Genomic DNA, 23,336 nt, shown 5'->3' with positions numbered 1-23,336 from the left:
GTAGGGTTTTAGTTTGCCAGAGTGAAAGGATAGGTTCCCCTTGGGGTTTTCAGGCAGCGACAAGAAGCAGAAATAAATTTATTTCTGCTTCTTGTCGCTGCCTGAAAACCCCAAGGGGAACCTATCCTTTCATTCTCTCTAGAATATTGAGGGGTGTGCAGCCAGCTCGTTATTTATTTCCATGCACTTTCTTTTTTCTTACAGCCAGAGTGCTCCTTGGCAAACTTCAGATGCCAAGCTTTACTGTTACTGATTAAAATTTTCGCGTTCGATTCATCGTTTTTTTTTTTGATCGACTAATTTTGATTAATTATAACGCATATACAGATCCAACTACTTTTAGCTGATCTCCTTGCATTGCAACTCTGCATTAGTCAGTGGTAAATGTGGTGTACACTATATGCAATCACCCGACACTAGTTAGTTTCCACAATCCATGACTTAACTTCACAGTGCACACAAATAATACATTTTAAATTCAAACTGTAGCACTGATATAAGTAATTTTTTTTTCCACAGTAGCGTGACAATCCCTCTACCTCCGGTCTAACTAATCACTCTCACCTTATGGCATGGACCCCTGTGCAAACAGGTGGTCATGCAAGCGGGTATCAAAAGGGTTAACACGGATCATAAATTCTCTCACGTCTCCTTAGATCTCAGCAAGGACACCAGGTCATGGGTAGAAAGAAAAGATCTATGTGCTCACCGCTTAAGTATAAGATAAAATTTTTGTGTTCAAACACAAACTACTCACATAAAGATGATAAAAACACAGCCTGTAAAGCCGACAATCGTGTTAGTTCCGTAGGACAGCAGCAGGTGATGTCATGTGTAGCTCCTCCCCCGTACTTATTACGTTCAATCAGAACTTCAACGTCACCGGACTCCTCCCCCCTTCCCTTCTTTAGCAGATGGAGGCACTTGGGGAAGGGGGAGGAGTCCAGTGACGTCGATGTCCGTGACGTCACCGGATTTCCGACAACTCCCTGAAGACTCGGAAGCTGGCGGAGAGGTGAGTACCGATCAAAAGAATTTTGATTGATCAAAAAATGTATCTTTCATTTCCACAGCCCTGCCTTTTTTTTTTTTTTTTTTGAGAGCAGCGGCTTCCTCCATGGTGTTCTACCATGAATGCATTACTTGTTCAATGACGTTTGTATGGTGGACTCATAAAAAGGGATGTTAAGAATTGAAGGGATTGAAGAACTCCAACTTTTCCTCCCCAAACCAACAGATGCATTGTGCATGTAAATGGATCACAGCCCCACTTTCAGTTTTTGTGCAACTTACCTCCTTCAGCTGTATACAGCGGGTGTCTGTGATGTCAATCCTTCTCCTGGCTGAATTTTAGAGTTCTCTGACTTCCTGTTTCCTTCCTTTTTTCAGTCCTCTTACTACATGCCCCACGATACTTTGAGCCTCAATAGTTTCAGGGCGGGCTATGGGAGTCATTTGCACCAGTTCTGGGAGTTGATGTGCATGGGTCCTAGGGCTACTGTGGTTGTTTCTGGGTTTTCATGTGGTTGGTGAAAGGTGTAAATGTGTAGCCTTTTCTGTCTTGCAGCATTCCAAACAAAAATAGCTTACTGCAAGACTACAGAGAAAGGGCTATGGGAGGGTATTATGAAGGTTTTTCTTAATATGAATCGCAGGGACCTGAGAGGTGGGACTCTCCCTGTTCACACTGGTCGGCATATTTAACTGGGCAGAACTGAATTCTAATTGTGATCTGTCTAATCCTGCCCAGCAGCAGCACAGCTAGCTATCGGAACAGGTTGTGTATGACGGTGTCCCCTTCTTGAAATATGCTGTGCTCTGTGAGGCGGGGTTTGGGAGGTTTTGACTCTTCTTATAGGTGTGACTGTGCAGGACTGATTGCTAATTAGGATGTATTTCAATCCTGTTCACCATTGGAGCTGGGAAGGAAGTCGCATCATTTGCAGAGGGGGCGGGGGGGTGTTATAGACTCTAGATGTTGCAGGAAGTGGCTGTGGAAGGGACAGAGTCTATCAGCAGGATATACAGAGTGTCACATGATACAAAGCAACAACTAAACCCAGAATATCAGAAAATTGCAGACAACAGAGCATCATGGTACAGAGGTATGATCTTTGTTGAGTTTGATTGTTCCATTTGGTTCTTGTGAAAAGAAAGTTGAAATTTAGCTTTACGTTCCAGTGCTGTCTTCAAGCCTTTAGCTGTTACTCTCGAGTTCTTTGCCTCATTGAGGATTCTGCATTGTGTCTTGGGAGTCTTTGTGGGTGTGTGCCCACTTCTAGTAAGAGTAGCCACAGTACTAAACTGGCTCCGTTTATAGACAATTTGTCTAACTGTAGATTGATGGATGTCTAAACACTTTGAGATTGCTTTGTATCCCTCTCCAGCCTTATGCAGATCAACTACTCTTAATCACGTGTTTTCAGAGAGCTCCTTTTTAAAATGCGTGCTTCACATCAGCTCAAAAAATGTTTGAGTGTCTTCTCAATCAAAGTGGCTCTACCACATCTCCAAACTCATTTCAATAATTGGACTCCAGGTGTGCAAACTCCAAGTAGCTTTTGTTGAAGTAATTTGTCTATAGCAGGGGTCTCAAACGTGCGGCACTCCAGCTGTTGAAAAACTACAAGTCCCATCATGCTTTTGCCTGTGGGAGTCATGCTTGTAACTGTCAGCCTTGCAATGCCTCATGGGACTTGTAGTTTTGCAACAGCTGGAGGGCCGCCAGTTTGAGATGCCTGGTCTATAGGTTCACTTACTTTTTTCTCCAGCACTGTGACAGTTTGAAGCAGTTGTAAACCGCCATGTTCAAATAAAAAAAATGAAATGCTCACCTTGGAGTGAAGCCCTCCAGTGCTGCAAGGTCACTGCTGAGAGGGCTGACGTGTTCCCCTGTCTGACTTCTGGGTTTGCAAGCTCCAGCTATGTGATTGGCCAGAGCCACAATAATGTCACTACTGCGCATGAGCGTGGGAGCCACTGTTTTCAGCACGCGCTCTGAATGTATTTGGCGATGTAAGCCGGACTTTCAGAGCACATGCGCTGCCGATGTCATGCACTCTGTACTACCACTTGTACCTACAAGTAAGCCTATAAAAAGACTTACCTGTGGGTACTGTGAATATCTCCTAAACTTGATATTCAGCGTTTATCAGCACTTTAATGGGTGTGTTTAATAACACACAAACATTTCTAATTTCTTGTTTCTTTATCAGCTTAAGCACATTGTGTGTGTTGTTGTGACTTAGCTGTGGATCAGATCACATTTTATGGCAAATTATTGCAAAAAAAACTGTTCCAAGTAGTTCACATACAAGCTCCAGCACTTTCTGTTAGGGTTGAAATTTTTCTGCTCAAATTCCAGATTTAAATATTTTTGGTGCAAATTAAAGTATTTGAATGCTCTGCACCAACTGATGGAAATCGACTTACCTCCACACATATTTTGGTTACAGTGGTTATAACTGGAAGAGAAAGCGAAGGGGTTGCTTCCTCGGAAACCTCAATTTTTGGCACAATACGCCCTCGCTGCAATACACTGGATTTTCCTACTATTAAGAGAAAAAAAGGCAAGCCCTTATAGTGGAATCCGGCACTTCTGCAATCATTTATACCAAATTATATGTATTTAAGGTTTCATGGCTACAGTCCAGCAAGTACATGTACTAATCTGCTTCTTTTTTTTTTTTTTTTTTAAAGAACCAGGAGCTACGGCGAACTGCATGGACAAAGTTTCTACTCCTAATGCCATGGACGTTCCAGACCATAATGGTGTCCCTTACTCTCCCAGGTCATCAGTTAGTGAGCATGCCCGTTCCAGGATGTTGCAGCGGCACCACACCATCCAAACTAGTGATGATGCCTATGTATGTATTTCACTAGTATTTTCAGCGGGGGGCATCGATGGTTTCAAAAAAACTAGATAAGCACCTGAACGACCGCAACATACATGGGTATACAATGTAATACTGACATATAATCACACACATAGGTTGGACTTCTGTCTTTTTTCAACCTCACCTACTATGTAACTAGTATTACATATAGGGGCTGTATACAGATATTTTCCTGAAGGAACAGTTTGGAAACAAAGGGATTGTCTAATGTGAGGCAATTTGTGAATATTAACGTTTTTGTATCATTGTTTAGTGGTCTTGTGTGCTATCTTTCCTACCTTCTTACATTAGAAGTATACTGTAATGGTGACCACACATGCATCCACACACTGTCATTCATCATCACACATTCAGTCAATCCTTTATCGCAACTTGCCCCATCAAATTAATTTTGATGAGCTCTTGATCGATTTTGCCAAGTTGATTGACTTTCATTGTACAGATCAGTTAAAGGATAATTTATAATATATTATATAGACTTGTGTTGGTTAGGAATTTGTTAGGTATATTTGTTTAGTTGATCGCAAAGTGTGTATTGTATCATTAATTTCATTTATTGGCAATTTTATTCCATTATAAAACACTTGTTTACAATTGCTTGCCCCGATAGACATGTGGTTAAGGAATGGCTTGTCTATTGCGGCGCCATCTTTTAGATGCATTATGATTTACTTTCTTCACCATCTGTTGTTCCAGGTGCAGTTGGACAATTTGGCTGGTATGAGTTTAATGGCGGGTAAGGCTCTAAGCTCTGCACGCATGGCAGATGCAGTTTTGAGCCAGTCTTCACTTATGGGAAGTCAGCAGCTCCAGGATGGCGAGGAGAGTGAAGGTGAGCAGACAATAGGTGCCTCTGCTTATTTATTGTTTTTATAGCCCCTGTTTCCCAGCATGTTCCACTGTGTGTGGTGCTTCTTGCATTCACCTGCATCATTGTGTTGTGTTACCTTGATGTGTGGGGGCAAAAAGTCCACCCTTTTGCTACCGCCATAGGCATGTGCATAAGGTGTGCCTGGACCCCCCATCTTACCCCGCAGCACTGCAGACCTCCCTCCGCTCCTCTTTTTCTGGCTACTGCAGGACATATTTCAGAATGGAGAGCTGGGGAAAGGGCCGATAATTGTCATTTATAGGCCCCTTTCTTTTCTGATCTGTATCGATCATTCACTGTGTTAATTCATAACTGAAGCACAGTGAACACATTTATATACAGGCGGTCCCCTACTTACAAATGATGGGAGACAACAGGAAGGGAGAGGAAATCTACCTCTAGATGGGGGAATTCACTCCTGTAGGAGTTATTATGGGAAACGGTGTCTCCACTGATGTTTTATCACCAAGGCTGGTTTCCACAACAACCCAACATTTTCAAAATCCAATTGTCCTTGGGACAGAAAGTGAGGTGCAATCTTCTGAACAGGAGAACAGACAGCAAAACAAATGTTACAGGGGTGATAACCCCTCCATAGGCTATCAAAAAAAGCCTAAAAATTTATTTTTTTTGTCTGAAGCTACACTTAAAAAAATGCACCTGTTCCGACTTATAAACAGAATGAACTAAGAACAAACCTACAGACCCGTCTTGTTTGTAACCCGAGGACTGCCTGTATATTCATGTTATGCTTGAGTTTGTTCATGAACGGGAAGTTTCTCAGCACAAAGCAACTTCATTCACTGTCCAGTGCAGAGAAAGGGGCTGGGGAATCTCTGCCCTCAGACCCTTACCCTGTCTCAAAAGTTTAGACCTTTGATATTCACCAAAGCCCCCCAATGGTGCTTCTAAACAAAATGTAAAACAACATTTTTAAAAAAATTGTAAAAAAATAATATTCGTTTGTTAAATTATAATATAAAAATTAAATAAAATAAACTACTGACACTATCCTCTTCCCTACTGACTGACACAAACTTAACTACTGACACTGTCCACTACCCTACTGACACCGTCCATGTTGTAATACATTTTAAAATGTATTTGAGTGTATGTGTGTGTGTGTGTGTGTGTATGTATGTATATATGTTTGAGCTTGGGGTGCATAGCCAGATGCAATAATCTGCGCACACCTATGGCTACCGCACATGTGTCACTGGGCAGCCGATGTTTCAAAGACAACGCTCACTCCCAACTAGCATTCGGTAGTCAGCTGGACAGGCTTCCAATCATGTAAACACTGTGACAACCAATCACTGATCCAACCTGCCTCCTGACGTTTTAAAGGAGAACTGGGGTGGGCAGGAAGAGGTTAATGAGAGTTTGTCAGGGTGGATAGAAATCAATGATTTAAAAATAAAAATGAATTTAAATCAGATTTTTTTTTTTAATCAAATTTATTTTAATAAAATCCTTTTAGAGTAAAAATCTAAAGATAGTTTTCTATTTAACATACATTAATAATTTAGTTTAATCAGCATAAAATGGAGCTTAATTATGTAGCATGAGGCTGTATATTCTGAAATGTTTAAATTTTTGGTAAACTCATTCAATGAATCCAAGCTCTTTAAGCTGAGATAACATGGACTGCATTGATGCATTCACACAATTTCACAGTAACCATGAGATAAAACAAAGTTCAGGAATATTCCTTTATCCCATTGTTTTTCAAATCTATGTACACTAAAAACTGTATGATTGAACTGGTTCTGACATCTCTGTTTTACTAATCTGACAGCCTATTATTCGGAATAGGAGACCTTCATTTTGTTTGCAAATATTAAAGATTCTAACTACCAGCAAGAATGAGTCCTTAGGGCTCATACACATAGGACTTTTAAAAAACGCCAGCAATACGTGTTATAATAATGTTTCTGGGCGTTTTTTAATGTAAAGACACTAAACGCAGCTAACAGCCTGTTAAAGTGTTTAGGGGCGTTTTTCGTTTTTACGGCTCGTTTTACTGCTACAGCACAGGCTGTCTTTTTTTTTTTTTTTTTTTGTCTACTGCCCCGAACTGCTTCTGCCTCTGACAGTTTGTGTGTGCATGGACACATAGGCTAACATGGAAGGGCGTTTAGAAGCAGTTAGAAAAAAAAATGCCTAACGGCAGCTTTAAAAACGTCCTGTGTGCATGAGCCTTTACATTTAAAGAGCACCTGTCATTTCAGATCCATCATGCCAGTGCCTGTTAGTGGTATCCACTCAGTTGCTGCCACCACATCCCTCACTTTGTTGTGTCATTAAAGTGAATGGCACTTTCAACAGCGGGTCAGAGATGACAGATGCTCTTTAAAAATTATGATTTAAATTGAGTTGATTTAAATCAAGCCTTTTTACTAGTGATTTAAATCTACTTGATTTAAATCGAATCCTGGTTTATGTAAACAGTTATGCCTTGTCCATTTTTATTTTCATTATGTTTGAATAGAATTTTGCTGGGGTGCCTTACTTAATCCTACTAAAGAGTTCATTTTTAAAGCTAAAGTCATTAATTTTAGTAGAGTGGGGATGGGTTAGAACCTTTAATAGGATAATTATGCCACCATTATTGGGCAAAAATTAGTGACTCTAAGCCAGAACATATGAAATCCAGCTAAGTGATAGTAATTCCACTCTTTAGATCAGTTGCCACAACAAGGTTAGGGATTAATCTCCCATAAATACCTGACAACCCTTCCCAGATATCTATCTGTGTATATATATATGCCACTCTCTTGATATTTTCTCTTTTTTGGACCACTCTCTGTAAACCCTAGAGATCATTTGCGTGAAAATCCCAGTAGATCAGCAGTTTTTGAAATACTCAGACCAGTCCATCTGGCACCAACAACCACACCATGTTCAATGTCACTTGAATCCCATTTCTTCTGCATTCTGATGCTCAGTTTCAACTTTAGCAAGTCGTCTTCATCACGTCTAGAGGCTTAGATGCATTAAGTTGTTGTCAAGTGATTGGCTGATTAGCAATTTGTGTTCACAAATGAACCTAATAATAAAGTGGTCAGTGAGTGTATATATTATATACACACATACATGCACATACACACGTTTTGCCTGTAGCTGCACGTTAAATGTACATGAGCATGGCAGTAGCGAATATGATTTGTCCTTCTGCTTTAGCGTTACCTTTAAACACTCCTCTACACTGAAAGGTTTACTTACCACTGGATTCAGTTTACTATAAGAGCCGTGCCAGATTACTTGTGCCCTATGTGGGTAACACATAGCTATACCTGTGTTTAACATTAAACTTTAAAATGTTTGTATATCCGCACAGAATTATTATTATTTTTTTTTTTTTAATCCTGTAAGGCAAAGGCATAATGAGCTAGTATGCAGCACATACTAGCTCATTATGAAATACCTTAAAACGAAGCGTTGGCATCTGATCCCAGTCCACTCCACTGACATTTTGCCCTCTGTGTTTCTTCCGGGTTCGTGGCTCCGATGCTGTGAGTGGCCCGGAGCCACGATTACATCACTCCCGTGCATTGGGCATGGGAGTCTTCTTCCCAGCAAGATCTGGCAGTGCCAGCCGGGTCTTCACAGCGCATGCGCTGCTGACAGTGGCTGCATGCAAAGTGAATATCTCCAAAACCGTACAGGTTTAGGAGATATTAATTTTACCTACAGCTAAGCCTCATTATAGGCTTACCTGTACGTAAAAAAATAAATAAAAATGAATGAAATTAGATATATATATATATATATATATATATATATAATATTACACATACATACATACATACACACACAACCACTTTAACAGTCACTTTGATTTTAGAGAGTATTAAAAAGACAAGTACAAATAATTTATATAATTGAAAATAAATTAAGCTTGAATTGCTTAACCACTTGCCGACCGCCGCACGACGATATACGTCGGCAGAATGGCACGGGCAGGCATATTGGCGTATATATAAGTCCATGCCTGCCCGCGGGTGGGGGGCCCGATCGGGCCCCCCCCCGGTGCCTGCGGCGGTCGGCATTCGTTCGGGAGAGATCAGGGATGAGGGGACGGCCATTCATTCATGGCCACCCCCTCGCGATCGCTCTCGACGAATGGAAATCCCCCGTGACATCACTTCCTCTCCTGTAATGTAAACACAGGAGAGGAAGTGATGTATTCTCTCCTCCGTGTCGGTATTTTCCGTTCCGACACGGAGGAGAGCGGATCGGTGAGTTGCACCAACACTCTACACACACAGTAGAACATGCCAGGCACACTCACACCCCCCCTTTACCCCCCGATCACCCCCCCAATTACCCCTGCCCCCCAGTCACAGTGACACCAATGTCATTTTTTTTTTTTTTTTTTTTTTTTTTTTTGCATTGGTGTCATTTGTGACTGTAATAACTGTTAGGGCAGTTAGAGTTAGCCCCCTTTAGTTCTAATGTACCCCCCTAACCCCCCCAATAAAGGTTTAACCCCGTGATCACCCCCCGTCGCCAGTGTCACTAAGGCTGGGTTCACATTGCAGCGGTTTATGAGAACGAATGTGATTCGCACCGCACTGCAGTGCAAATCACATCCGATCTCTGTGCGATTCGAGTTCAGCCATTCGCCGCACCCGCCACACCCGCCGCACCCGCCGCAAATTCGCACGGGACCCTTTTTTTGGCCCGCAGCAGAATCGGATCGCATGGGTGTTCACACCATGCGATCCGAGTTTGCAGATCGCACTGCGATATGCGAACTGATCTGGGGGTGTCAGTAACATTTCACTGACACTCCCAGCAGTTCGCATAGGGCAGTGTGAACTGCCGCCGGGAGGCATGCGATGCGGGAACCCGCCGCGGATTCGCGGCGTTTCCGCATCGCTCCAGTGTGAACCCAGCCTAATAAGCGATCATTTTTCTGATCGCCGTATTAGTGTCACAGGTGACGCTAGTTAGGCAGGTAGGTATTTAGGTTCGCCGCAGCTTTTTATAGCGCCAGGGACCCCCATATACTACCGCATAAAGCCCCCTGATTGCCCCCTAGTTAACCCTTTCACCAGTGATCACCATATAACTGTTACAGGTGACGCTGGTTGGTTAGTTATTTTTTTATAGTTTCAGGGCACCCGCCATTTATTACCTAATAAAGGTTTAACCCCCTGATCACCCGGCGGGTGTCATTTGTGACTAATAACTGTTAGGGCAGTTAGGGTTAGCCCCCTTTAGTTCTAAGGTACCCCCCTAACCCCCCCAATAAAGGTTTAACCCCGTGATCACCCCCCGTCGCCAGTGTCACTAAGGCTGGGTTCAGATTGCAGCGGTTTGAGAACGGATGTGATTCGCACCGCACTGCAGTGCAAATCACATCCGATCTCTGTGCGATTCGAGTTCAGCCATTCGCCACACCCGCCGCACCCGCCGCAAATTCGCACGGGACCCTTTTTTTGGCCCGCAGCAGAATCGGATCGCATGGGTGTTCACACCATGCGATCCGAGTTTTCAGATCGCACTGCGATATGCGAACTGATCTGGGGGTGTCAGTAACATTTCACTGACACTCCCAGCAGTTCGCATAGGGCAGTGTGAACTGCCGCCGGGAGGCATGCGATGCGGGAACCCGCCGCGCATTCGTGGCGTTCCCGCATCGCTCCAGTGTGAACCCAGCCTAATAAGCGATCGTTTTTCTGATCGCTGTATTAGTGTCACAGGTGACGCTAGTTAGGCAAGTAGGTATTTAGGTTCGCCGCAGCTTTTTATAGCGCCAGGGACCCCCATATACTACCGCATAAAGCCCCCTGATTGCCCCCTAGTTAACCCTTTCACCAGTGATCACCATATAACTGTTACAGGTGACGCTGGTTGGTTAGTTATTTTTTTATAGTTTCAGGGCACCCGCCATTTATTACCTAGTCTCACTAGTGTACCCCTAAATTTAGGGGTGTCTACTTTCCAAAATGGGGTCATTTGGGGGGGGTTTGTGCCATCTTGGCATTTTATGGCCTTCAAAACTGTAACGCCCTTAGAAAGCCTGAAGGCGGTGCTTGGTTTTCGGGGCCCCGTACGCGGCTAGGCTCCCAAAAAGTCCCACATATGTGGTATCCCCGTACTCAGGAGAAGCAGCAGAATTTATTTTGGGGTGTCATTTCACATATGCCCATGGCATGCGTGAGCAATATATCATTTAGTGACAACTTTGTGAAAAAAAAAAAAAAAAAAAAGTTTGTAATTTTCCCGCAACTTGTGGCAAAATATAAAATATTCCATGGACTCAACATGCCTCTCAGCAAATAGCTTGGGGTGTCTACTTTCTAAAATGGGGTCATTTGTGGGGGTTTTGTGCCATCTTGGCATTTTATGGCCTTCAAAACTGTAATAGGTAGTGAGGAGTGAAGTCAAATATTTACGCCCTTAGAAAGCCTGAAGGCGGTGCTTGGTTTTCGGGGCCCCGTACGCGGCTAGGCTCCCAAAAAGTCCCACATATGTGGTATCCCCGTACTCAGGAGAAGCAGCAGAATTTATTTTGGGGTGTCATTTCACATATGCCCATGGCATGTGTGAGCAATATATCATTTAGTGACAACTTTGTGAAAAAAAAAAAAAAAAAAAAAAAAGTTTGTAATTTTCCCGCAACTTGTGGCAAAATATAAAATATTCCATGAACTCAACATGCCTCTCAGCAAATAGCTTGGGGTGTCTACTTTCTAAAATGGGGTCATTTGTGGGGGTTTTGTGCCATCTTGGCATTTTATGGCCTTCAAAACTGTAATAGGTAGTGAGAAGTGAACTCAAAAATTTACGCCCTTAGAAAGCCTGAAGGCGGTGCTTGGTTTTCGGGGCCCCGTACGCGGCTAGGCTCCCAAAAAGTCCCACATATGTGGTATCCCCGTACTCAGGAGAAGCAGCAGAATTTATTTTGGGGTGTCATTTCACATACGCCCATAGCATGTGTGAGCAATATATCATTTAGTGACAACTTTGTGTAAAAAAAAAAAAAAATTTTTTTTTTGTCATTATTCAATCGCTTGAGGCAAAAAAATAAAATATTCAATGGGCTCAACATGCCTCTTATCAATTTCCTTAGGGGGTCTACTTTCCAAAATGGGGTCATTTGGGGGGGTTTTGTACTGCCCTGCCATTTTAGCACCTCAAGAAATGAGATAGGCAGTCGTAAACTAAAAGCTGCGTAAATTCCAGAAAACGTACCTTAGTTTGTAGATGTGACAACTTTTGCGCAAACCAATAAATATACAATTATTGACTTTTTTTTTACCAAAGACATGTGGCTGAATACATTTTGGCCTAAATGTATGACTAAAATTGAGTTTATTGGATTTTTCTAATAACAAAAAGTAGAAAATATCATTTTTTTTCAAAATTTGCGGTCTTTTTACGTTTATATCGCAAAAAATAAAAATCGCAGAGGCAATCAAATACCATCAAAAGAAAGCTCTATTTGTGGGAAGAAAAGGACGCAAATTTTGTTTGGGTACAACATTGCATGACCGCGCAATTACCAGTTAAAGCAGCGCAGTGCCAAAGTGTAAAAAGACCTCTGGTCATTTACCAGCAAAATGGTCCGGTCTTAAAGTGGTTAAGGGATAAGTTCACCTTTAGAAAAAAAAATATATACACATGATTTTTTTAGGAGAAAACGATGTTTATTGTTTATACATTTATTTATTTTACGCAGGAGCTTGGATCGTGTGTGCGAAGTTCAGCTCCTGCAGATGCTACTAACAGCTCTCTTCTCGTACTTCTGTTTGTGCAGACAATTAGTGAGCTTCCGGAAGTGTCAATGGACTACAAGGGTGCTGATCTTCTCACTCATAGTCCATTGAGAACTACAATCTTGTAATTTATTCATTAACAGATCTGTGAATAAATGAGCCCCACACAGCCGCTCCAATTTTAAATGTAATGTGACAGCAGCTATGGGGAGAAGAATCCCTGCCCGCTGTCACAGGGTGAGGGGACTGGAGATTACCAACATGTTATACATACATACATACACATATATATATATATATATATATATATATATATATATATATATATATATATATATATATATATATATATATATATATATATATATATATATATATATATATATTATATGTGTTTGTGTGTGTATATATGTATGTCTAACTAGTTGATCAGAGTAAACCTATCCTTTATTCCTCACCTTCAGTGGAGATTAAATGATTGTGCCTAGTCTTTCGGAAATGTAGCCAGCACTACAGTGGGAGTCTTAGGCAGCCTATTATGCTGAAAATGTAAGCACTGCTGCCCTTCTGTTCTTTACTTATCATTCCCATGAAGACTAACAACACAGTTGAGTTCAGTTTCAATTGAAAGGAACTTACCATTGACTGAACACAGGTACACAAAATGAAATGCTTATGTGTACATGTAATAATTACAATGATCATTTTTTTTTTTAGTAATTTTTTTTTTAATCTCTATTCCTGTTGCCTCTTTACAGACTGTGAGAGAACTCCAGAGGATACAGATTTATCCATTATTGGAGACAATGGGCAACATCTCTCCACTTCTTGCTACCCCACAACCATGCTGCTGGGGTACAAGCACACCGATATGAACTTCAGTATGGAGCAAGCCGGCGTGTGAGGTATTATTTTCAGGAAATGCATTTGTTATACCTGAACTACTGCTGTAGTACTGGCCATACACACAAATCTCAGGCAACTTCAAGCAGGGCACTGATCATCAGTGCACCCACACCAGGGCCCATCAGTGAAGAAGAAAAATTGCTTATTTGCAAAATTATATAACGGAAACTAAGAATTTTTTTTTTTTAAGTTTTGTTCTTTTTTCATTTGTTTAGCAAAAAATAAAAAAAACCCATACGCAATGAAATACCATCAGAAGAAAGCTGTACCTGGCTGAAAAAGAATAATAATCAAAATGTAATTTGGGTAAAGTGTTGTATGACTGTGCAATTGTCATTCAAAGTGCCACAGCTCTGAAAGCTGAACATTGGCCTGGGCAGGAAGGGGTTAAAAGTGCCCTGTATTAAAGGGGGTTAAATTGCTACTACACACAGTGTTTCATTTACAGTATCCAATTTCTCTGTGTGTGGATGATGGCACTGTAATTATCTTATTTAAAAAAAAAAGAGAAATCTAAGTGCATTTTTCCTAATTATAGGAAATACAGCTGTCATGTGACCCAGCTCTTTCCCATCCTGTCTACAGGGAAACGGTGGCAGGAGAAGCTTCTAGCCTTCTGCTGCCAGTCACTTGTTAAAAAAAAAGCCTTTGGAATGCAGAGCCAAAATAATTAATAATAAACTGTTTTAAATTGTCATAGAAATTGTCATAGAAATATATATTTTTAAAGCAAGTCTTATTTTTTTTCAATAGCATGGTATGAGTGGATTTCTGTCAATTACAGGCTGTGTCATGCCCCTCCAGCCTGTGTGTGTGTGTGTGTGCACTTAGACTAACAGGGAGGTGAAGCCTCCATCAATCAAGATGTAACCCCCCCTCCCCCCAAACTTGTGTTTAGTTGTTGTGGGCATAGAGGAGGGGAGAGGGAGTGGGCTGTAATTGTTACCACTGTGTATACACCCACATGTGTGACTCTATAGTCACATGGGCTGGACAGATGTGATCATAGAGGAAATGCTCTGCATAGAAACTCACTGCAAACTAAGCATGTGCACTAGCTGCGAATGGCTGGTCTGCAGAATCCCCAACTACAGTGGTGACATGGAGTTGAGAGAGGTGAAGAGAACAGCAGGATCAATCCATTTTTTTGCAGAATACAAAAAACGAATTCCGTAGTGACTGAGTATGAACAGCATGTAATCTATGATGTGAATTTAATGATATTTTAACACGCTAAAGAAAGTTACCTTTTATCTTACAGGTTTTCTGTCGAAAAATGGAGGGTCCCATCTTTCTGAACACCAACAGTATCTGCAGCTTTAGCGCCAAATTTCATTTGTATTCTTTCCCTGAACTGACTCGCCGTACCCCACCCCATCACAGACGGATTCTGGGATTGCCCCCCATCATTTAATTTGTTTTATTTTATGTACTTGTGTAACCTTTCCTCCAATCAGGAGGATGGGGCTTCAAAAATAAAAAGCAGGGATTAGTCGTGGGGAGGGGGGGGACACCCACTTGTTTAATGGAGATTAATCTGTGAACTTGCCACCCTTGCAGACATTGGCAGAAAAGGAGGAGGTGTTTTATTCAAAAGGCGCTTTGGGGAAAGGTAGCATTGGGTGGGAAAAATTTGGTTGCTGAAACATAGAAACACCAGCACAGAATTCTATATAAATGTCTGGCACCTATTGTGGCAAGAGAGACTGCAGCCTCACTATGGAAGCAGCTGGTTCCCAAGCAGGGACATGTGACACACTGTAGCCTGTGGGTAACCAGTATAAGAGACTGGTGTCCAAGGGTGGTATGGCAGGAGTGACTAGTGCCTAGGGTGGTGTTCTTTTTAGAATATAAAAGTAGGTATTCCACAATCTACACTAGCTTTTTTTTTTAAGTTCTCTGTCCATGTTTTTAGGTTGACAAATATCTACTGGGTCTGGAATCTTACTTATCAAGCTCAGTTTTTCAGAAATTGCACTATTTTATTTTAACCCGTATAGCTGAGAGCATTTAGTTTTCTGTATCCTTCCTAAGGTGAAAAAAAGCCAAAGAAAAGAAAAAAAAGGCCTATCCCTTCACTGTGGGTAGGATGTATGTGCCATTTTATTTTGCAATGTACTATTTTTATAGCTTTATTGTGTAGAAAGCAGATTCCTTTCCAGCAATGTAAGATTTCATTCCTTATAGCGTGTATTTTCCCGTTCATGGCCAATTTCCAGAGGATTGTATCTTTAATGTCAAAGCATATGTGTATAAAGAGATGGTTATATGATTTAAAGAAATTAAAGCAGAACTTCAAAGAAATAGGAAAGCTAATTTTAAGTCCAGTTATGTATTCAAAACCATGAAATGCAAGCTGCTATAACAACACAAAATCTGTTTCTATTGAATTCACCTGATCGCCCTCATCACGGTAAAGAGATGTTTTAGATACTTAAGCTGGCCATAGATGGGTGCATTTTAAAATGAAAATTCTTAAGAAAAGAGGCATTTGTTAATTTTAATCTATAGTCAAATCAATGTTCGTTTTCGACCGCAGTGACAAGAAAATTTGAGGGAGCAGGATGGAAAATGATTCTCGAACAAGCAAATTTCGAACAGTGTGGTTTTCGTTTGGTAAAGTCCATTCATTCCAAAATTGTATGTTAAAAGCAAACAAAATATTTTAAACGACATTCGAATGTTCTGAGAATTTTCATACAAATTTTCCTAAGGCTATAAAACTGGGATTTTAATAATGCTGAACTTTGGGAAGTGTGGAAGGGATAACTGAATTGACATGTACAGCTTACTTATCTAATTCAGCTTGTACATTTCACGGTTTGGCTGAAGTTCTGCTTTAATATCTGATACTGGAAGCAGCATCCTATTGGGATAGTAATCTATCTGCCAATATAAAAAGCACTGGCACACATGCATTGTGTTTTGTGTGTATAGGAAGGATTAAATACATAAAGACTCTGACAAGCTAATGAAGATATTATCTCAAAAACACTATATCAGTGCTTGAAGTCAGAGTGAGGTCCTTGCTAGTTTGATCTAGTAGCAGTTAGTGATTTTACTCCGTACTTTTAAGTACTATATCTTGGCACCGTTTTGCACACGATAAAGCTGCTGTCTTTGGAAGATGTATGTTGTAGTGACAATGATGAGATGTGCCATGCCCAACTGTCAGCTCTTCTTTGTTGTAGTTTTTATCATTTTTGCGTAGTTTTTTGAGTATTGTATCTGTTGCTGCAATTATGGCTGTGCTGACATTTAGCATAATCAAACGCCCAAGGTGTCTAACTCCTCCTGCCTATCCACCCTGAGAGACACAGATCCCACACAGTGCCTGTGAGGCCCTTGGGAGATTAGGCCTGGTGCAATATGCTACTTATTTTACATATGATTATTTTTATTATTTTTTTTTTTTTGTGTTTTGTCTGTCATACATCATGGTCAGAATTAACCTACAGTATGCCAGGAGAATGTCTTCTCCATATGGCAGCGAGTGGGTTAAAGCGAGATCTTAGTGTTCCACGTGGAGTGTGTGTAGGGACTGTGTACATTTGTATGTATGTGTAAATATGTCTGTGTATGGATGTATATATATTGAGCATGAGTCGGTCTGTATAAAGACATTTGCTCCTAGAGATTGAAAATTGTTACTGGTGAGCAGTTTTTTTTTAAAACCTCTTATATAATCATGCCAGTTTGGTTATGCTTTCATTTATCTCCATCACCACCTAATTAATCAGTAAGGGACTTTATACCCAGCTGTTGCCAGCTCACCCAGGGAGAAGAGTTCAGACTGTGCATTGTATTTTTTGCTGGTAAGGTTTCATGTTTGTGACTCCTGCTTTTAAGCCATAAAAGCAATTCAAGCAAACAAGACTTTGCCCTGCACTCTAACCTGCCACAGTGTATATTTTATACATCACACGCACAATGGTTCCTCATCCTCACCTCTGCTGCCCCATGGTTATCCATCTCCAAACTTCCATGTCTGATAAGCCCAGCAATTATCTTTTGTCTGATTACTAGCAGGTTATACTGCTCAGAACCCTACATCTGCTTACTCAGCTGTGGCCATTTATATAACCACCTTAAACCTATATTTTGTGTTTTGTTAAAAAGGTATCCACAATTGTTGACTAATAACAGATTGTGAAATAACTGTATGGGCTACTCATTGGTAAAATGATCTTTTTTGACATTCTTTCACACTTTGTCTGAGATAGGTTTGGTTTCAAGCATGTCTAAAGCCTGGTACACACTAGAAGTTGTTTTTTTCGTTTAACTCAGTGGGCTGAATGAAAAAAAAAAAAAAAACTTTACAGATTTCTGTACTAACCCAAGCAAAGTTCGTACAGAAATCTCCCCCACTGTGCTGTGCTAATCTGACAGGGGGGGCCGCCCCTGTCAGAACACACCGGCCAGCGCTTGCAGCCATTGGCTGACAGTGCTAATCAGATGCGGATACAATGCTGGTTTTCCAGCATTCCTGTTTGTTGGACAGGAAGCTGTACACAGGGACTGAAAGTTTGCCTCTTTTTTTGCAGAACCAACCAATTTTTCCAATTTTTCGGTCCGTGTACACCAGGCATTACAAGGGCTTAATCAAGCACAATCAACTAACATGCAATTCACAGGTAGCTATAGAGATTAGGTGCCTGCTAAAAGTTCATTTGATCTCAGAAGTTGGGGTTCGGTTATCTGTTGCTCCCCTCTTTCATCGATAATACAAAAGTGAGTTTTCATTTGTATCTTTTCAGCCTTGCGAATATTACCTGCCTATTTTTTAGATATTTTCTAAAGCACACTTGATTTATTTTTAAGATAAGGAAGTAAAGGAAACATTTCATAGCAATCAAGTTTAGTTGGTGAGACTATGAAATACATTTTACTGCTATGGAACGTTCAGACCCTCCTTATTTGAGTTTTTAATCAGGAACACCATGAATGAGGACATCAGTCATGGGATGTGGAGTATGTGCAATCAGAGAGCATTCTGGGAGGTGGGATTGGGGGGTGGGGAGCACTATGTCTTTATATACACCAGTGTGTGTGTGTCGTCCCTGCACTCCTCACCAATTCATTTCAATTGTGGCCCAAAGAGCCTCTCTTTTCTCTTATAAACACAAATATCTAAACAATGGTGTAATTAATATATATATATATATATATATATATATATATATATATATTTCATTCTTGCTCCTGCTAATCTTAGCAGGCTCCCTCTGCATATCTTTCATTTGACATAAGAAATGTTTTTTTCATAGCTCATTGTTCTTGTTCCCCTAAATGTTGTTATATAATTATTATTATTGGTAATAAAAAAAGAAAGAAAAAACCTGAAGTTTGTGTTTTAAGAGGGTAGAATATATAGGTCTGCATGTGGGTCCTCACTCACTTAAACCCATCTTTGTGTTTGTTTTTACATTTGATGTTTATTGTTTAGACTTTGTTTTCTCTTTCTTTTCTTCCTTTATTTTACAATTTCTAAAATCTACACTCATTGCACTTAGCTCAATTTTAGTTTGTAGGGGGCCAAATAAACTTGTTGTCCATGGGTGAAGGATTGAGGTAAAATGTTTAAAAAGATGTATATAGTGTGTGATTACCCAGAAGCTGGTTCTCTTAGGACAAATACTTAAATGAGAGCACAGCCCAAAACCTTTGATTTCATTTTGGATGTAGGATGATTAAAACTGAACTCCAGGCAAAACAAAAGACACAAATTCATGCAGTTCTGTATTCATCTATAAAGGTATTTTTTAAATGCATGTTATTTTTTATTTTTTTTTAAATGCAAATATGTCTTTGTATTAGCCTCTTGCAATCCACTGTACAGTAAAGCTTCAGACTAGAAGACAGAGAAGCAGCACAAGGGGCTAATCACTTGTGCTTTAGTGTTCATGTGGGGAGAAGGGACATGCTGATGTGAAGAGCGAGAATAAAAGACAAGCTCAAATGTGTGCTGCTTCTCTGTGTTCTTTCATGGGCTGGAGAAGGGACAAGTGTTAGCTGTAGCAGAAAAAAAATCAGGTTTGCAAGCTGACCATGGTGTGCATCTCAAAATCAGATCAACAGAAATACAAATCCTTTGGTAGGAAAAACACCCCCTCTAGTATATGTATTTTGTCTGTATATTTAGCTGTTTGCTTTAGCTTTAAGATACCTTTTGTGATGTTATGTCTTTAAAGTTTAAATAGTGACAGTCCCACATGCCAGCCCTCCAAATATAAGAACATAATCTGTATTCCAAATCCTTGAAGGAAGAAGTTACAACTATCCACCACCACCTTCAGAGGGCCATGCTGTGACGCCTTGTTCACAGAGACATGCTTTTTTCTTCATCTGTCCCTGCAAGGGCACAAAGAATAGTATTTTTTTTTTTAAAAACATTGGTGGTGGATCACTGGATTGTTTTTGTGCTGCTTTTTTTCTTGGATATAGAATATATATTTAAAATATTGGATATTAGGAGTGCTGCCATCTTTTCTCCTGCCACCTATAGTGTTTTTTGTTGTGAGGTGTGCCATGTAAGTAGGTACATGCCCTTACAGGTGCAGGGAATGATCATCAGAGAGGACTTCACTCTATGAGCCAACCTCCTCCTCCTCTTAACTCTATTTACTAGTTTTGGCCATTCTCATTTAACACTTGACATTTATTCTGGTCCCACATTTTTCTTTTTGCTTGCCCAGCTGGGTATTTTTTTTTACTTTTCTGACATGAAAGAATTTCCGTATGAGAGTTGTGGGTAATCTAATACGGTAATCACAGTAATGCCAAAAAAAAAGCTTTTAATGTTATGAAAAGCGCAGGTGGTGATTTTCCTTTCCCTTTTTTTTTTTTTTAACTGATGTGCCTACCAAAGTATGACATATTTACAATTTATCTTCTTTCTAACATGGAATCTTATGGGGTTCAGGCACCCATTGATTACATTTTGACATTTGCACACGTTTTTTGTTTGCGGCCTCAGCAATGTTGCTAGACCTAGCAGCAAAAGATGGCATGAGCAGTTGTAAGGGTTTATGCTTGTGTGTTATGACATTCGTAACTAAGGGGACCTTAAAGTAAAATTCCAGCAGTACAAGTTTAAACAGGATTGAAAATCCTTATCCCTTGGTTTAGTAATTTGCTTACTACTTTTCCCAGAAAGGTTTACTGATCTTAAGAACAAATGGCAGGCATCCTCTGCAATGTCCTTTGGTTTACTGCACTGAGAGTGTTTCAACTTGATGAGATACTTGTATTGACTGCTGAACTTCTAGAGTGACATCAGAAGAAGCAGTGTCTGTTACTACAGTCCTAACACTGGCTACGGGATTTTACATACTGATAGCCCCTTCCACTTAACACCAATGTGAAATAAAAGTGCTTTATCTACAGAACAGAAGCAGACAAAGCTTTGTAAAAATCCTTTTTTTTTTTTTATATACCTCAGTAAAACTGGAGTTTAAATGTAAGGCCCATTTACCTGTCCTGAATGCATGACACACACATTCCAGCAACATCTGATCTAATTATTGGATAGCTTCTTGAAATAATGGTCAATAGTCTGTATCTTTGATTTGCATGCTTTTTATATGCATCCTTTCTCTTTCTGGAATTTTTTTGTATCATTTTTTTTTCTCTGTTTAAAGATTTCTGTTATTTTTATATTCTTGGAAGATATGTTGTGTTTGCTTCTACTGGAAATTGGCAAATATTCCCAAGAATTAGCTTACTTAGAACACACTGCAGACATGTCAAACAAGCATTTGCTGAACATCACCAAATGTATGTAAAAGCTCAAATAGGCGATCTTGGGAGTTTAGTAGATCTGAGACATAAACCGTTTTGCAATCTCAAGTATCAACCTTCCTTTGCAATATAATTTTTAAGTGAAGTTGGTTGGTGACTGGTTGAATTTGAAGCACTGATGCCATTCCAATTTCTAACTGAGCAATCAGTCTCACTTCAAACCCAGATAAAGGAGGGCAATGTTTTGTTTTACAAAGCTCCTTTTAACTTTCAGATATTAACTTAAGGCAATGGTCACTTCAGTTGGGGAATTCCCTTTCCAGTGACAGAACCATTTAAACTCAATTTGTATTATCCTATGGAGTTGCTTCTTAAATTAATAATACGTTATTCCATCACGTCTCCCTTGCTGGTAATTGGGCTTCTGCAGTGTTTCGTACAGGGATGATCCAGTTTTCACTCGTGATAATGGAATATGATTTTAAATAATTCTGATGCTGGTAAAGTGTTCCCACAAAGAGAATTACCCTTGTCCTATATGGTTATAATGAGGAAAGACAAAGGAACCAAAAAGCCCTCTACTAAAATACTGTGAATTAAAGCTTTGCTATTTCCATGGGAGACATTAACTGTACACGTGGGAACTTATGTGTAAATACTTGTTTTAAGAAGAAACGCATTTGATACAGGGAACATGCGAGACCAGATTTTCATTGGTTGACTTCAGATACAAACTAAATTACTCACCAGCTTATTTGCCTTGGGGCAGTGTTTCCATCTTCAACTTCATACTGCAGTCATAACAGTGAAGGAATTTACTCTTGTCTTTTTTTCATCCTTTCAGTTTACCTTATGGAGATTGCAGGAAGAATGGTGAAACCCTCAGAGATCACATTTGAAACCCTTAGTATTAAAAACTCTGCAGATGTCATGTTTTAGGGCAGCCATTCTCAACCAGGGTTCCGTGGAACCCTGGGGTTCCTCCAGAGGTTGCTAGGGGTTCCTTGAGCTGTGGCTAGTGAACCACCTATTTGATGTCTACAGAGTTCAAGGTTTAGCACAACTTAGTAAAGCCAGAAGCATGACGCCAAATATCTTTTTAGCTGTCTTTAAGGGTGGCATTCTGAACACCACTTTAAGAGCGACATTCTCCCTTTTAACCACCAATATAAGGAGCATTGTTCCTATTGAGCCCTGATGATTTGGTTTTAAGACAGGTTTCTTGAAACATAAAAAATATTTTTGGGGTTCCTCTAAGGTTATAAGGTTGAGAAAGCTTGTTTTAGGATAATAACTTGATTTTCTCTACAGTGGATTTATTAGCCATAGCCCAAGCTACTGTCCGATCTTTCCCTGAATCCTAGTTGTCCATCTTTGAGTTAGATGCATTGATTTCCCAATTATAACCCACAATGTCAAACATAGAACACCACAGTAGAATTCACAATGGTCCTAGAAGCACATAATGCAGGGTTGTAAATGAAGGTAAGGTCTAGGGTCCAGGGTCTTTTTTAATATTAACATTCCTCAGGGATCAAGAAAGTTGCCACCATCCTAAACAATGTTTTCAATAGCTCCTATTTGGGTAGTGGAAAGCACAGAGAACACTGGTTCTTTATGCAGTGCCAAATCTTCTGTCCCGTTTGTTTTGTTATGAACAAGGAGCACAAAATGTGTGGGAAAAGTCGATACATTTTGGCTTTGTCCTGACATTTGTGGAAAGTGGCTATTTTTTGTTTACACTTGTGCTGTACTACTGGCTACTGTACCTTCAAAACATGCTTCTCTTGTTGCTTTGCTAAAAACATGCCCAAAGATATGCTAAAATAAATCTTTTATATCGTTGCGTTTGCATACCTTTACATGGATACAAAACAGAATTGGTTTCAAGAGACTGGCAAGCAGATGGCAATAATATATAAAGTCCAACTCAAATGCACATTGCATAGCTCTCATGGTTTCTCTGGTATCAGTACTGTAAGCCGCAGACCTAGAATAAGGATGAAAGCAATTACCGATCTGTAAACTTTAATGTAGTGGCTCTGGAAGCATTGTAGTCAAATAATTGGCTTGGTAACCAGTCTTCCAGCATTTCAGTAGGAGGTTCACAATAATAGAATACCACTGCACTGAGTTTAAAGGGAAACTGCTACAAGACCTGCATTTAGCAAAACAATGGACAACCAGAGGGTT

The 23,336-nt window shown here is 40.2% G+C and overlaps 1 protein-coding gene across 3 annotated transcripts in view; it reads left to right on the top strand.

Annotated features, from left to right (window-relative positions):
- The window catches only part of SIK3 (SIK family kinase 3), a 274,128-nt gene extending 251,140 nt beyond the window's left edge, over positions 1-22,988 (top strand). For 2 of the 3 annotated variants that reach the window (XM_077456978.1, XM_077456977.1), the window contains exons 22-25: positions 3,700-3,866; positions 4,593-4,728; positions 13,256-13,402; positions 14,665-22,988. In XM_077456978.1, coding sequence (XP_077313104.1) covers positions 3,700-3,866; positions 4,593-4,728; positions 13,256-13,401 — 449 coding nt within the window. In that variant the 3' untranslated portion in view covers position 13,402; positions 14,665-22,988. The remainder of the gene's footprint in view (positions 1-3,699; positions 3,867-4,592; positions 4,729-13,255; positions 13,403-14,664) is intronic. The other variant, XM_077456979.1, reaches the window with a different exon arrangement.
- The last annotated feature ends 348 nt before the right edge of the window (positions 22,989-23,336 follow it).

The sequence above is a fragment of the Lithobates pipiens genome, unplaced genomic scaffold (genome assembly GCF_037356315.1).
Source record: "Lithobates pipiens isolate NorthernLeopardFrog02 unplaced genomic scaffold, aLitPip1_a1.2 Scaffold_27, whole genome shotgun sequence".
Classification (NCBI taxonomy): Eukaryota; Metazoa; Chordata; class Amphibia; order Anura; family Ranidae; genus Lithobates; species Lithobates pipiens.
This window is presented reverse-complemented; position numbering and strand designations above follow the sequence as displayed.